We start from the raw sequence: 16,137 nt of genomic DNA, 5'->3' as shown, positions 1-16,137 counted from the left end.
CTGAATAACTTTTATGTGAGAGTGATAAATTAATAAATAATTAATAAACAACTGTTCAGATAAAGCGATTAAGTAGTAGCTCAGTATATATGCAATTACTGTTTTCAGTGCCATGTTGAAATAAGTTACAAAATACTTAAAAGCATAGAGGTTTTTTAAGTAATTGTTGCGACAATTACTGACTTTCAATAGGTTATATTACACCAAGAAGGCCATATGGATGATGGTCTAACCTTACAAAGATGTCAGCATGAGGAATCCCAGGCTGCTCGAATCATTCGCAATACTACCAGCTTGTTCAGCCAGTTTATAAGGTAGTTGTTACCATCTTTTATACAATCATTCTTTGTTTGTTTGTTTTTTAAAATATTCTGAAATAATAAGAATTTCTCTAACAGAATCCTTATTTCCTGCTTTCAAGTATTTGTATTTAGAAGCTATTAGCAATATATTTTTACCAACTTCCGTTTGTGATTTTGTTGAATAATGCCATTAAATAGATAAAACAGCTTATTTAAAATTATTTACATGATATCCAATACCTTGAAGCCAGAAGCAAACTGGATCATAATCCAAGTTGAAGAAAACATGCTAAATGATCTTAGTGTAACTTCATTAGTAAGTATTCTACAATAGCTAGAACTTCACAATATTCGTAAAAGGGTTCCTATTTTTCTATTTTTCTTGGTAGACCAAACATTATAGCTACCTCTATTCAAATTTGTCAAATTAATTGAAAGGAATATTGATGCCTAATACTGTTTAGATCAAAAATACGATGGGAAACCATAACAGCCCCAAGTCCATGCAAATAAACAATACAAGGAAGTACAAAGTAGTACATGTCTGGAAGGAGAATACCAATTTATTGCCTTCAAAATCTGTACTGAAACATTTTGCCTCTCCCTTTTTAATCACTGATCCTGTTGATCCTCCTACTTTTCTGTCACCCTGCTGATCATATCTGGAAGATCTAAAGATTGGAGGAGAGGCAGTTCTCTCTGGTGAACTCTGTGCAGTGTAACAGGTTATGCACAGTAACAACAATTAGGACAGAAGGCTAACTAGCTGCTGAGGGGGTAAAAGGAATAACTTCTTAACTCCTCTCTCTCAGCAAAATTATTATGCGAGCATTCCTAAATCTTCTGTTTAAACCAACACATTTATTTTCAGTGGAATGGATTTATGGGTATTTAAAGTCGGTAAGCATCTCAGCAGAGGCAGTGACTGTATCTGATTTTAAGGAATAATTCAAGTTGTGATTGAAAGACTTTAGAACAGAGTCAGTAGAATTACCTTCTAAATATTATTTATCTTGCAAATCTTTGCTGAGCTAGAGGGTAATGCAGTTAGTAATTACACCTCAGTAAGAATTATCTGAGATTGAGCTGTTCACCTAACTGTATAATAGAATTCAAAAACTAATGTGGAGACAGTGATGGCTATTTCCACAGATCAAAACACCAAAGCCCTTGGATACTTGGACATTGTGAAACATGCAATATATGAGTACCCTAAGCATGGAGTCAATACTACAAAGGATATTAGGAAGTCAGGGAATTTAAACAATTTCATATGACACCAGACTTGCTCTGTCACAATCTTGATTTATTGAGAAGGTTATATAAAGAGCTGTACTTGTTAAGTAGTTGCCTAATATCCTTGCCACACATGTAGCAACATAATTTTCATGGAAAAATACAATCTTGGCCAGTAGCAAAACAAATGGGTTGGACATGAATATAACTTAAAACAGTTTATCTAAATTTGTATGTTGCTGACTGAAGAGCCTTTGCATCCTCAGGAGATGTTGAATCTTAATAAACCATTGAAAAGATGAGCATGAAAAGATACTCTTTATCACATTTCATCCCCAGTTTGGTTTTCTGGATTCAAGCCTGTATTTAAACAATATTATTTATGAAATAGATTTTCTGAATCAAAATTTGGCTTGCTTTCACCATATTAATGCACACTCACTTCAGCTTAAATTTTTCCAGTCCTCTTGAAGTATATATTGTGCTTACAAGGGTTTGTTCTACTGGTTTATCTGATCTGGCTTCATACAAAACTGTTCAGAATGTTTTCTGTCATTTATCAGTTTAGCTTAATTTTGACAGACCTTAATTACCAATAAGTTTGAGACATGGAAACAGTTGTAAACTGATTGTTCTGAAGCGGGCTTTAGTATTCAAACAGTGAAGGGAAGTATCATGAAAACTGTCTTACATATGTGGTTGTATCTGACTTTTTGAATAATACATTTAGCTATGTTAGTTTGAAAATATGGGGCATTTTGAAGCATAACTTTATTATGCTATTTCTTTTGTTACTTTTGTTCCTCTTCTTTTACTTCTTTAGAGTAAATCGTTCATGACATTTATCTTGCGTTACTAATCTTACATGATAATAAGTCTTTAACAAGCAGCAAGACAGAGATCTTCAGTGAAAGTTCCATGCTTCCTTCACTATAGCTCTTTCATATGATATGTTTTTGTCTGAAGATTTTTAGGGTAAAATACAATTCTGTGTCAATGCATATTCATTTAAAATTGCTGAGATACAATGGATAAGGATACACAATGAAATCAATAAGAATGTATGTAGTACTGAAGAAACTATTTTTTCATAGTGCTTGGCAGAGTTTTAATTATAATGATCAAGTGGTCATCCTTGTCTTACTGCCTAATAGATGAAAAAATAAAGAAAAATTATTTTATAGTTAAGAATTTTCTTCCACAGAACCCACCATATGAGACTGCATTTAAAACATTACTTCTTCAGTATCACAAGGGACTACACTACTCCTTTGTATTTCTTGTGCTGAGAATATCAAAACAGCTAGATCTGCCAGCAATCAGCTCTCCCTAGATTATACTAGTTATAATAGTGAGTCAGACACTGAAAAATTGGATTGTCACCCAAGATTGAGCAAATGCTTGAACAGGAAAGAGTCGTTATTTTACTGACAACTGAGATTCCTTGGAATGCTTTATAATTTTAAATCCCAGCCTTCTTTATTTCCGATATAGAGTTGATACAGAAGACCTAATTAACAGTTAGAATTACCTGTTATTTTTGTATTCTTTTTCTAGAAGACTGGGGATGTACATCCTCAACAATTGCTACTATTTTAGTCCATCTGCACGTTACACCTGTATCATAAATAGGATTTAAAGTATCTAAACAAAATTAATTACTGTAAGAAAGGACTTCAGTGCATCTTTCATCTGTTTCATCTTTTTGCTGACTTTGTTTCTTCTGCTCATTTTTTCAGTTTTTTTAATCATTCTCTCTCTTTACATCAATGCAGAAAGCGAAACATGATTCCATTTCAGGAAGCTCTGAGTGCTGGACACCCAAACAATAGATGTTTGAATGATTTGATCATTGATCTGATTTGCAATTCAGATCAGCTGTTGCTCATATACATATGTCATATGTATAACAAGACTTGATTTAGATACCAAGAGAAAATAGGCTGCTACATAATACTGTAAATTACAGTGGGAAAATGAATAATCCTGCCTGTCTTTCTCGTTGTTTTCCGTAGTGGAAACAACAGAACACTATCACCCACTGCCCTGCCTGTTGAGGAGATGGCTCAGACTCTGCAAGACCTGATAACTTACTTCCAGCTTCCCAAAGAAGACCTGGAACATGAAGATAAGCAAAGCAAGCTTCGATCACTCAAGAACAGACAAAATCTATTCAAAGAGGAGGTACAGAGAGAGAAATTGTTACATTATTTTAATTTTAAGTTTATTGTGTCACAAACATTGAGAAGAACCTAAACATTATCATCTAGATGCATGCATATGATTTATAATGTAAAGTTCCGTAGCTGACATATATACATATTGTAATGCCATATGATAACTTGCTCTTACGTATTTTTCACTTCCACACTTGTCACAGGCCACAAACACACTCTCATAAAATTTGGTCTCAATACTTCTGAACATCTTTACACAGATGTCATTTTTAAAAGAAAGGGTTGTGACAAGAGATTTCTTTTTCTCTCTATGAAGTTCCACATTCTAAGTACCCCAAACTAATAATAAAACTTGGATCAATGATAAATGATTTTTCTGATGTCTTTTCTGTCCACCAGGGTGTGAAACAGGAACTTTTTATCTCTAGAAACTGGAAGAATGCTAGTTTTAGAGAAGGATATGTGTTACATAATTGTAGAATTGCTCCTCTCTGAAAATGGAATAATTGCATTTCTGTATAAGTAGGAAGTATATTTTACAGTGGCTTTAGACTTGGATTGCTTGCAGGTTTTCAATACCATTTTAGTCTCCAATCAAACTGAAGTTAAAAATCTATTCTAGCATTTGAACTTTTTTGTTTTATAGATATTTTATTAGGTAGTAAAATTTCCACCTCTTTTAATCAACAAAAATTCCTTTGTATATAAAGTGTGGGTTTCTTTCCTATGTAAGGAAAATTTTATGTAAAAACTAGTCTGTTCACAAAAATTATGAAAGCTATTATTGTCAGGTTTTTTTATTCCTTACTTTTTATAATACTTAGCTGAGTAAGGAACAGTATAGAATCATTCTCTAAAATGGATGATTCTAATATGGAAAAATACATTTTCAAATCTTGTAAGCACATTTTTTTTTTTAATCTAAGATGATGCAACTTTGAAATGTGTGCAGGAAAAAATCTTTTAAAAAGACAACAACAAATGCTTTTTCATGTACAGTTTGCTTTCCTCTCTGTCATATGCATTTAGGGAATGCTGGCACTAGTTTTGAATTGCATTGATCGCTTAAATGACTACAACAGTGCAGCTCATTTTGCAGGAATTGCAAGAGAAGAACATGGTACAGCATGGAAAGAAATTTTGAATCTCCTTTACAAATTGTTAGGTAAGTTCTTCAATAATCTGCTAATGTGGAAAAACAGGATATGTATTTTTATATTCTGCTTGCTGCTTCACCACCAAAGAATACTTTGTGTGTTATTTATTCTATCATGTAAATTACAGAATTTCTTACCTATACTTACTGATATTTATCAATGATACCAATATACTTACAAATACTGATATTTATCAGTGCCATGCTTTCTAGAATGAACTGCTTCTGTGTTGTAAAAGGGCCAAAATTATAGAGTAAAAGAAGTATGTATATGTTTATTTCTTTAAATCACTAATTTGATACCCGAGTTGTGTAATTCTTCATATAGGAGACTCTTGTCTTTTTATGGAGTTTAAATACTTTCTAATTTCATTACAAAGAAAGTTAGCTCCAAACCACAGTAAAATATGGAAGTTGACAGTTAGGACAAAACCAAAACAAACCAGGGGGAGTGCTTTGAGGCATGAGGTTATTCACATAGCACAGACGTGCATATGCTTCTGATGAAGTCTTGTCATTGCTTTAGAAAGTAATGAGATATCATTGCCTACATCTTACTAGAGTTGTATGAGGATGAAAAAGAATGTGCTATGTAGACCTTTTCTGATTTTGACTTGCAGGTACATCTTGAACACACTTGTTCTGATGTAATAAATATTAAGTTAATGCTTCACAATAAAAACCCTTGACAACTGCATACAAAAGGCGCCTTTTTTTTTAACCTAAGAGCAGTAATAATTTCTGGAAGAAACAAAATTAGTATTTCTTGAAATACTTGAATGCTGATGAACTTTCAAAGCGCAGCCAAATAACATTGTGTTCTGCACTGATGAGGACTAAAAGCTATCCATTCTATAACATGTTTTAATCAGAAAGTAGAGTTAAAGAACAGTACACCAAACCTGCACTTGAGCTTGAACTTCTGCATATGATCTTCCCATTCATTGGTAGGAAGAAATAGAAAAAGAAGTGTTTCAGCTTCTTGATCATGATAGTGCTTGACACTTGCATCAAACAAGGGTGGTGGATAATTACTATTTAAATTTAACAATAAAATAAAATGTAAATAAAACATATTTTTTGCTGAAATTCTTGCTTTTCCAGTAGACCCTTGTCAACTTCAAAAACTACATGCCCTTTTGAAGTTATGCCAGTTGCTGATATTCAAATTAATGAAAATCTTAATTCTTTATTACCCTAACATATATGTGTTTAGGATTTGCCTGTTTATCATTTTGCAAAGTTGTTATAAAAATTGTGTTAAAACATAACATTGGTGATTTAAAAAGGAAATCTCCTGTTATAAAATTATACCTTGTGGGTTTTTTCCAGCTGCTCTCATTCGTGGCAACAGAAACAATTGTACTCAGTTTTCAAGTAACCTCGATTGGCTAATAAGTAAATTGGACAGATTAGAATCTTCTTCAGGTGAGACTCATTTTTATTAATGTAAATCAACTATCAATGCACCATACACAGCTGTCTTGCATTGTAAATGTCAGAGCAGTTTTCCTTGAAACAGCATGTGTTAGGAAACAAATACAGTGTCTTTTTTTTAATTGAGCAAAGTATTACATTTAAACAGACATTTCTGTGGCATTTTTGGGTTCATACATTTGATATGTGCAGAACCACATCCAGTCAGTGTTGAATGTGACTTTGGTGAATTAATGGATCGAGTCAGACAGTATCAAGACGACTGTCCCATTGCTGTCGAATAACACCAGAGTTCTTTGTGGGCACAAGTACAAATAACAGAGAGAGAAGGTTTTTTTCCTCTATGGGATGTTCAGCAAAATATCAAAATACTATACAGTGCTCCCTACTAAAACCTTTTATCTCGCTCATTGAAAAGAAGGAGCTAAACCTGCATTTTTCTCAAGTGGTTTTAAAATTGTAGCTATTTTCAAAAGAAATCAGAAATTAACAGTTTCATAACTTATGTCTAATGAGATTCACATCATAGTCATATCAATACTCTTTAAAAGTGTTTTCATTCTCAGGCTGGAGAAAAGATAGCATCTCTTAAAATACTGTGTTATTTACTGGGCTTTTAGATTGTGTTCAGTTGCACGGATGATTTACTGACAACATTATTTCTGTGGCCTTTGTACAGGTATTTTGGAAGTGTTGCACTGCATCTTGATTGAAAGCCCAGAAGCTTTAAATATAATAGCTGAGGAGCACATCAAATCCATTATTTCTTTGTTGGATAAACATGGGCGCAATTACAAGGTATGTTTGGAAAAACTAAGGATGTATCTTACTATATCTTACTATAATTTGTGGAAAAATAACAGAGATATCTACTTGGAAATATATGATTCTAGTACCTTTAAAGAAATAAAATAACCTTGAAGTACATCTGCAAATTGTTTTGTTGAGATTAAAAAAATGTGTAATATATAATTGCTTTTCCGTTTCAAATACAGAAAATATGTAGGACAAGCAAATAGTTAAGAAATTTTGATAATCAGTCAGAACTTTGGATTTGCTGAGAAAATGAAGAATTCTGGTGGCTGTAAGCACGTGGACAGAGTAGCTTGCTTTGTGATGGAGGGCTCTACAGAAGCAGTGAACTACCCTTGGTCTACCTGCAGAAAGACAGAACTAAATCCTGCAAAGTCATTCCTAACTTGAGTAATAATAATAGTAGCAGAAAAGAGCAAAATAAAATGAGAAATCAGAAAAATAATCCAAATATCTGAAAACACAGGTGTTCAGAAGAAAGAAAAAAACCCCGACTTATACCAGAAGAAATAATGGTGGAAATTAATTTAGACATCAATGTGCAATTTATTATGACAGAAGAAAGTGAACACAGTTTCTGGCTGCAATCAGGATGACATCACAACACAGAGGAGGATATAGTTTTATGTGTGATTTTCTGATGTGAGTTTCCTTCCTCAATTAACATTTTATTTGAAAGACTGATAACCTGGAGGAAGAACAAAGAAAGTTCTAGTGAGATGAAATTACTGATTTACAGGAGAATGTGGAGAACCTAACCAACTATGGATATGGAAAAGGAGAGAAGTATTTTTAAGCATGGTTAAGAAGTATGAACCCATATGAGTAGGCATAAGGAAAAATTTGAAATTACAGTGGTAAGTTTAGCTTACTATTTTTAGGTGTTAGCAAGATTATTGTGCTGTGCTAGTCACCTGCAAAGAGAACCTTTCAGATGGAGCATCTTAATGTAGACCTCATAGTGAGAATTTAAAGCAGAAAAGGAAGATGTTGTATACAGGAGAAGAATTAGACTGGGTAATGGATTTGTGCATTTCCATTTGTAATGTCTTTGACTAAGCATCAGTAAGTAATGAAGTAATTAATTTATTTGTTACTCTGGAAATGCTATATCTTGTTCTTCTGCTAGATTAGAAATCCTGTTGTGATTTAGGAAATAAGAAACAGTAATATTATTAAGCAAAATTGTCTTAGAAATTATTGATTTGAAGGACATTTTTAAATGAAAAGCCTTGTGTCAGAAACATGATCAGTGAATCATGGAGATTATTTAAATGGTTGACATGTAGATTCTGAGTTATTGATAATCATTAATGTTTATTAAGACACTTACAACTGAGGACTGGTCAGAGTTTCTGTGGTTATTTAAGTTACTATCTCTGTCTGTCTGCTAGAGGTTTCTGCCCAATAACAGATATGTTAGAAAGGAAAATGCACGGGCTGGAACATAGCAAAGTTCACAATATAGCAGCTTTAAACTGCTGCTCTGGATGGTTTTGTGCTACTTCACTGGGCAGAGAACAGGAGTAGCTAAAATACATGTTCTATTCTGCTGCTTCTTGTATTGTACAACAGTTTGCAAAATGGTTATCAACAGTGTGAAGATGGTTCTTTGTCTTGGAGATGGTCTGTAAGGGTTTAGACCATTTGGGCTTGTTGCTCAGTGATTGCTTGTCAGAGCTCAAGCACATCTTTAAGATTCTCTGTTTTTTGCAAAAGTGTATAGCTTTGTCCCTCAGCATTAAACAACATTATGTTACTGTGTCCTCTCTTCCAAAACTGTTTGCTCCAGTAATCTGTGGGAGAATTATGTCAATATCTTTCACTTTTCAGACTGTGACCAAAACAAAAAATAGAAAGCTGTAATTTTAAAATAAGTTCTTTCTGAAACTTGGTTTTGCTTTATTTGATTTCTTTTAAATATATTTAATTTTAAAAATAAATGGATTACTACTCATAATGAAAACATGCTTTCAAAACAGATTCATAAGCAGTCTGAGAACTGCAGTTGAGAATTGTCCATTAATGTTGCTCAGAAGGTTTTATGGGCTGCAGTAAATTTCTCAAAGAATTTAATTCTACATTTCAAATTTTTAATGAGATTTAATTACAAAAATTATAAAGAGTTGACATACAGCTGTTTTAACTTTTTTTCTAATTGAAATGAGAATAAGGAATCTCGAATGAAGATTTTTTTGAGGCATTTTGCAAACCCTGTGTTCTGAATTTGTGTTCCATGAATGTTTGATATCCTCTATCAGTAGTACACAGACTACACTTGGTCCATATATGTGAAAAGTATTTGGAAAATAATAACGATAATGTGTATTATATTCCTTCCTTTAGGTCTCTTCTCAATGTAAATTAAGCTAACAGCTGAATAATAGGATATGCAGCTACCTTTACCCAACTTTCTTCTGATTTTTTTTAAGGTTCTAGACGTGCTTTGCTCTCTCTGTGTCTGTAATGGAGTTGCAGTTCGTGCCAATCAAAATTTGATCTGTGACAATCTGCTGCCTAGAAGAGACTTACTCTTGCAAACACGTTTGATTAATGATGTGACAAGGTATAGTGACATGTTTCATTGTTATATTAGAAAAAATGGAACTTACATGTCTTCGATAGTTAATTGAAGAAAATACTGTAACCTAAGAGACATTCCCCAGCTTTCAATATTGAGACACACACTTTAGGAAGTGTTTAGGTATTAACTTCTGAAAAAACCATTTTACTAACAATATGGCAATTGTAATGGAAACTGTGTTCAAATAGAAATTGCTAATTAATAGGATGATCTGTTCTGAAATGTAAAGATGAAAGTTGCTTGTTTCTCATTCAAAACAGAGCATGGCTTTACCTAATAATTATTATGGAGTATGCAAATATACCGTGAAGTACTTGTGTGTTTTAAGACGGATTTGATTTCCTAGCAACCTCACTCCTGTTGTTTTGATTTTAGGAAATGATTTTGTTATTCCTCTTTTGACTATAAGTTTTTCAGAGCCTGGAACCTATACGTTAGAAGGTGATTCTACAGCAGCTTTATAAAGTCATAAAACTGGTCACTATTTTAAATATTATAAGCAAAATGTGGACATCTACACTCTTACTGTATTTGCAAAGTGAATTTGACTATTATACAACAATCTAATTCATATGTTACATTATATGTTTACACTAACTGGCTTACATTTTCTTTTTTAGCATAAGGCCAAACATATTTTTGGGTGTTGCTGAGGGCTCTGCGCAATACAAGAAGTGGTACTTTGAGTTAATAATTGATCACGTTGATCCATTCTTGACGGCAGAACCCACCCATTTACGAGTTGGATGGGCCTCTACTTCAGGTTATGCCCCCTATCCGGGAGGTGGAGAAGGATGGGGAGGCAATGGTGTTGGTGATGACCTGTACTCTTATGGTTTTGATGGGCTTCATCTGTGGTCTGGTAAGTTCTTTGCTCACTTCCACTTATATTTATAGTTACCTACCTTTACCTTCAGTACCTATGTGTATATAGCATGCTGTTTTATAGTGAGCTACATTCAGAACTCCAGGATACCATGAAATTATTCCGAATTTCACATCACACTTCTTGTCTGAGATTTTAGTCCATATTCAATTATACCAATTAGGCTTTTTAGCAGATAGCTTCTGTTTTCATTATTTTGATCAAAAAATGGCATTTTCCAGGTCTAGATCAATATTGACTTAAGTCTATCTGTTCAAAATCAATGCATGTATTGATCTCAGACAAATTATTTACCTATGGATCTATGTTTGCATTAGTCTTTCACTTTGTATCTACAGCTGAAGTAAAATGACATTATTCTCATAGCTATTGATAATAAATTAAATGGAAATAAATTGAATTTAAATTTTGATAAACAGTTTAATAAAATATAAGTTTGGCAATTAGAAATAAGAATTGCTACACTATTACCAACCTCAGTTGTTTTTAGAACAGAAATTTCTATGGTGTAATATCAAACTGAAAATCTGGTAGTTGCTATGTTGTTTGAAAAACTATTTTTCATATTATTATCTAAAATAGGCTTAGCAGAAAAAAGTAGAGCATTTCTAGGAATGCTTCTTAATATGTTTAGTTATCTAGGAAACTCTCAATTAGTACTGCAGTGAAGTGGTTACACTTGCAGTTTATAAAGAAGGGAGTTAATGGATGCCAGCAAATGCATATTTTGTGGTCATTTAAGGATCAGTGATGGTAAATTTGTGGTCTTATTAGCCATTCTTTTTCAAGTGAATTGAAGATGCTAGTGGGCTGCATTAACGAAAAAGTGGAAGTGACTGCCCATGCAGTCAGGTGGATTTGAGTTAGAGCTCTAGAAGAGTAAAAGGAGTTTACAGGAGGGCTCATCTGAAGTGTCACAGTTAAGATAATTTTTGTAATAATGAGTGTGCTATAGAGAATAACCACTGAGGAAAAAGGAGAAAACAAGAATCTGATTAGGAGGCTTTGGAGAGGAATTAGTGAGAACCCTCTGGGGTGTATAGTTAGCTGGAAAGTGGCTGTGGAATTATGAGCAAGGCTGTTGCTTTTTTGTGTGGTTATCCCTCCCCCAGTGCTATATCCAGGGAAAAGGAACTAGAACATACTTTTTACAAACAGACAGGTTTTGACCTGTCAATGTATGTTCCTATAGAAACAAGCAGCAGAATGCTATTGACTAACTGTAAGAATTAAATGGCAACACAGGAAATGCTGATGGTTGGTTTTGCTTTCTTAAAGTTCCTGAGTGCTCTCTAAATAAGGAACATTTCAGAAGAAATAATGCATAAGGCTATAAAATAAGAAAATATTCAGGTAATTAATTGTATACCCTTACATCATCTGCTATCTTTGTAACATCATTAATAGAACTATCAATAAGTAATGAAAGGAGAGAGAAAAGCAGTAGGAAGCAAAACAATTACTAAAATTTCTAGAAGATTTTACATATGTATTCCACTTAGATATTTAAAACAGAGTTCTGGCAACTAGGTTTTGTACCTAAAATGTTTAACAATCTATCTTAATTGGTAAAGGTCTTCGTTCATATAGAAGATTTTATTAAGAATATAGATGAAACTAGAAGATCACCTTTATTAACATTGTATTAATATGGTCTAAACCTATATTTTCTCTGTCTTATACCTTTGTGAATCATAAATTGTTTGAGAACAAATTTTATTGGCTGGGTCTCTGCCTCAAGACAGAATTGAGTTAAAACCAGTTCATTTTCTGGAATGAAATGTGGACATTTTTTCCAAAGTTAGACAGTTCTGGCCACCTTTTCTCTGAAGTGTTCAAACATTGGGTTGGGAATGTAACAGTTTGTTATACAGGACATTTTGTAACAATTTGTTCCACCAGGAATTTAACTTTCTGTGTTTCCTGTAAAAGTCTTTTAAAATTTGTTCAAAAGACTTAGAAAAAACTTCAGTATCAGCACACTCAATACATCTGTCTTAATTTAATGGTTTTGTTTCTTGACTGTGTGGCCATCCATGAGCATTCAGAAGTTTTGGGGAAAAAATAGACATTATTTCAGTCCTTGTGTGTACAGTCTTTAATTAGGAAGTAGCATGTTATTTTTCCTTCCAGATCTCTCTTGTGTACACAGTAAATGATGGTTATTTTTTAGCTTGTTAAATTTATGGCTTGTGCTTTATTTACTGTACACTATTCAAGGCATGTAGGCAAAATTATTCATTTCCCCATATTTCTTAGTGCTTTGAAATGCCGCATACAGCTGAGTACTCTTTAATTTCTTAGAAAAGAATAGTGTGGGGCTATGCAATTAAAAGGTATGTTGTAAATACAGTGTACATAAATATGCTGAATTTAATTTTATGGCCTTAATTCTACCATTGCCTAATTTGGGTGTGTTTGACTTTTCAATTATATTAGCATTGTTCCAGCATAGGATTTTATATATAAAATATCTGTGTATGTGCACATATAATTTTTTTTATCACTACTGAACAATTATCACATGACAGAAATAATGATTTTTGGGAGTAGGTTGGGAGACATCTGTAACATGCCATTAGAAATGGCTGAATAAATCATAAATACAAAATTAAACACTAATTATAAATACAAAATTAAACACTAATTGAACCTCAGGAATACAGTGCTGGAAAGTCTCTTAAATCTGATCTCCTGCAGGAAGGGAAAATTCAGAGTACTTAAACTGTCCTGAACAGTTGACTTGTGTTGTTCTTAAGGAGTTCCAAACACAATAATTTGGAATAGTGCTTAATAGCTTAATAGACTTGCTTTACAGTTAAAATACAATGTTTTCAAGGGAATCGTTCTGAAAGGAATTCTGAGGAGATATTCCTTGGCTAAAAATATACTCAGATACTCAAGTGTATTTGAAAAACTGCAGTTATCTGTAAATGTGTATGGATATAAGATATGTTATCTTCAGTTAATTGTTATTATAAATCCTAAGTCCTGTGCATGGCTGTAAGGTTCCACCTTCCCAGGTAGGGAAAATGAAGCTCCATCTGTTTAGTGTATGGCTGTCATTGATAAAGAAAACCTGGCCCATTAAATTCTTGTCCATTTTTTGATAGCTCAGTATACCATCCTGCCTCTTGATACTGTAAGCCTGGATATTGGTCAAAATCACAGCTCCACTAGAATTATAGAATCATAGACTGGTTTGGGTTGGAATGGACCTTTAAAGATCATCTAGTTCCAACCCCCCTGCCATGGGCGAGGACATCTTTGGTTAGGCCAGGTTGCTCAAAGCCCTGTCCAACCTGGCCTTGAACACTTCCAGGGAGGGGGCAGCCACAGCTTCTCTGGGCAACCTGTGCCAGTGCCTCACCAATGAATATTCAGAGATATGTGAATCTGGTATTTACAAATAACTAAAGAAAAAAAAAAAAAAAAGGATCTATCAATCTTAGCTTTATAAAGAAGAGGCAATTTACTGTGCCTCAGTACTCATGCATCAGGCTGGTGTGAACTTGCATGATTTCAGCTGAGGATGTTCTGACTTGTGAACAGTGTCAGAGGTCTCAAGTGATTTGCTCAGTTTATGCACTTTTCTGCCACACGTCAGTTTGAAGAATGTTGACTCACTGTCTCTAAAAGCAGAACTGTTCATAAAAGTGATGAAGGCAAGATCATGTCTTCATGACTCCAGACAAAAACCTTGATGGTGTTTTTGAAGAAATAGTTTAATTTAACCTGTGAGAGTCTGCTTAAATCTTCTCATTACTGAATACTTTTATCCTAGGTCGAGTACCCAGAGCTGTAGCGTCTGTCAATCAGCATTTATTAGCATCTGATGATGTGGTTAGCTGCTGCTTGGATTTAGGTGTACCCAGCATTTCATTCCGCATTAATGGACAGCCTGTACAGGGAATGTTTGAGAACTTCAGTACAGAAGGGTTTTTCTTCCCTGTTGTAAGCTTATCAGCAGGTGTAAAGTAAGTACAACTTAATTTTAATTGCTGTTTTCTTTGCTGTCTTGTCACACAAAATACTCTCCAAATTAATGTGTGATTTGTTCTGTTTTGTTGTTTCAGTTCTGCTCAACCAGCAGCTGGGAGGGAGGCAGAAAAGTACTGATTTGTTTAGTGATGACTTCACTTAAGGGTGAAATGTGAGCCTCTTAGCAATTTGACCAAATCACAGTGTCTGAAAATCATTATTTTATGGGTATTTGGTGACCTAGGGGAAATTAATTTTGTCTCGTTGGAATTATCAGTGAAAAAAAGGCACATTAGAAACACAGCACCACATTTGGCACTAATTAAAATTCTCACTGGCTTTCTCAGCAGGAAGTAAAAAAACTAAATCATCATGAAAAGTGATACTATATTCATAGTAGGAAACACAAAGAACTGATGAGAAGTGGGTTTGGAATCTCATTACTAAGATCGCCCATTTCTTACCTGTTTTATAGCTAAAATACTGAGATTTGAACTTACCATTTTCAGGTTTCTATTGTTAATTTACCTTTAATTCATTCAGAAAATCTGCAAATGTCAGTCTACTTAAGTGACCAAAATACTTGTGTTAACATTACAAAGCCAATGCAACAAAAGACTAGCTCTTGCACCAATTTCTGCTCAGTTCATCTTAGAGCATCTTTATTGCTGGTATCGACGGGCAACAATTTTAGGAAGAAAAAAACATAAAGATAATTAAGGAGAATTCTTCAGTAAGAAAAGTTGGGATTTTTCTGTCTTTTGTAGGCTGAACAGGATTTCTGCATAAAATATGGATAAGTTATGAAAATTCTTCACTATGAAAAAGTGCTAATTGTCTAGACATCAGTAGCTGCCAGAAACTGTCAAACTTAGAACAACTAATCAGGAGCAGAGAAAGAGATTTTGGTGAAGGAGATGCAAAGGGCTGGCTTTTATTTAAAGGAGGGTTTCTCTTATACATTGTAATTTTTGAGAAATGAAGGTTCGGTATGGTCAGAATAGACAGTATATAGCTTTGATAAGTGAAAGCAAGTTCAGGTTATAAAAGGTTCATACATTTAGCAATTAAGAAAAAGGAAATCTTTGTTTCTCTGAGGTAAAGTAAATGAGATTAGTTCTCCGTGCACTTTTCCTTCTGTGATCAATACATAAATACTTTGAGCATCTCATGCTTAAGAGAACCTCCCAGGTGAGAATACTAACAGAGACCAATGAGAATAAAAGAGACTTGGGGAAGGGCTTAATAAATCAGTTTTCATTTAATCTCTGAGAGTGACCCTAGTATGTAACTATGTTTATGTTTTCTGTAAGAAATCTGCCTAAACTGATATAATTATTTTTCTTTATTCTTATTTGATGTTGTTTATGTATTTTGTGAGAGCATTTTCCCTTGAAGTTAATAGTAGCTGATGGCAGTAGCAGGTTATATGTTTTTTTCCATGTCTGTTAATATCCAAGAAATCCTAGTACATGGGAATCCTGAGTTCATGAGCGGAGGAGAGTGTTCTGCACTGGGCACAAACGCATGTTTCTGTTGTGACTTATCTGTTCTTCCTCTTCTTT

At 33.7% G+C, this 16,137-nt stretch overlaps 1 protein-coding gene across 1 annotated transcript in view; it reads left to right on the top strand.

Annotated features, from left to right (window-relative positions):
• RYR3 (ryanodine receptor 3) overlaps positions 1–16,137 on the top strand; it is a 254,312-nt gene that overhangs the window by 88,052 nt on the left and 150,123 nt on the right. The window contains exons 12-19 of the mRNA XM_074824480.1: positions 193–314; positions 3,554–3,722; positions 4,745–4,880; positions 6,204–6,299; positions 6,988–7,106; positions 9,554–9,687; positions 10,326–10,567; positions 14,376–14,568. Coding sequence (XP_074680581.1) covers positions 193–314; positions 3,554–3,722; positions 4,745–4,880; positions 6,204–6,299; positions 6,988–7,106; positions 9,554–9,687; positions 10,326–10,567; positions 14,376–14,568 — 1,211 coding nt within the window. The remainder of the gene's footprint in view (positions 1–192; positions 315–3,553; positions 3,723–4,744; positions 4,881–6,203; positions 6,300–6,987; positions 7,107–9,553; positions 9,688–10,325; positions 10,568–14,375; positions 14,569–16,137) is intronic.

The sequence above is a fragment of the Strix aluco genome, chromosome 4 (genome assembly GCF_031877795.1).
Source record: "Strix aluco isolate bStrAlu1 chromosome 4, bStrAlu1.hap1, whole genome shotgun sequence".
Lineage (NCBI taxonomy): Eukaryota > Metazoa > Chordata > Aves > Strigiformes > Strigidae > Strix > Strix aluco.
This window is presented reverse-complemented; position numbering and strand designations above follow the sequence as displayed.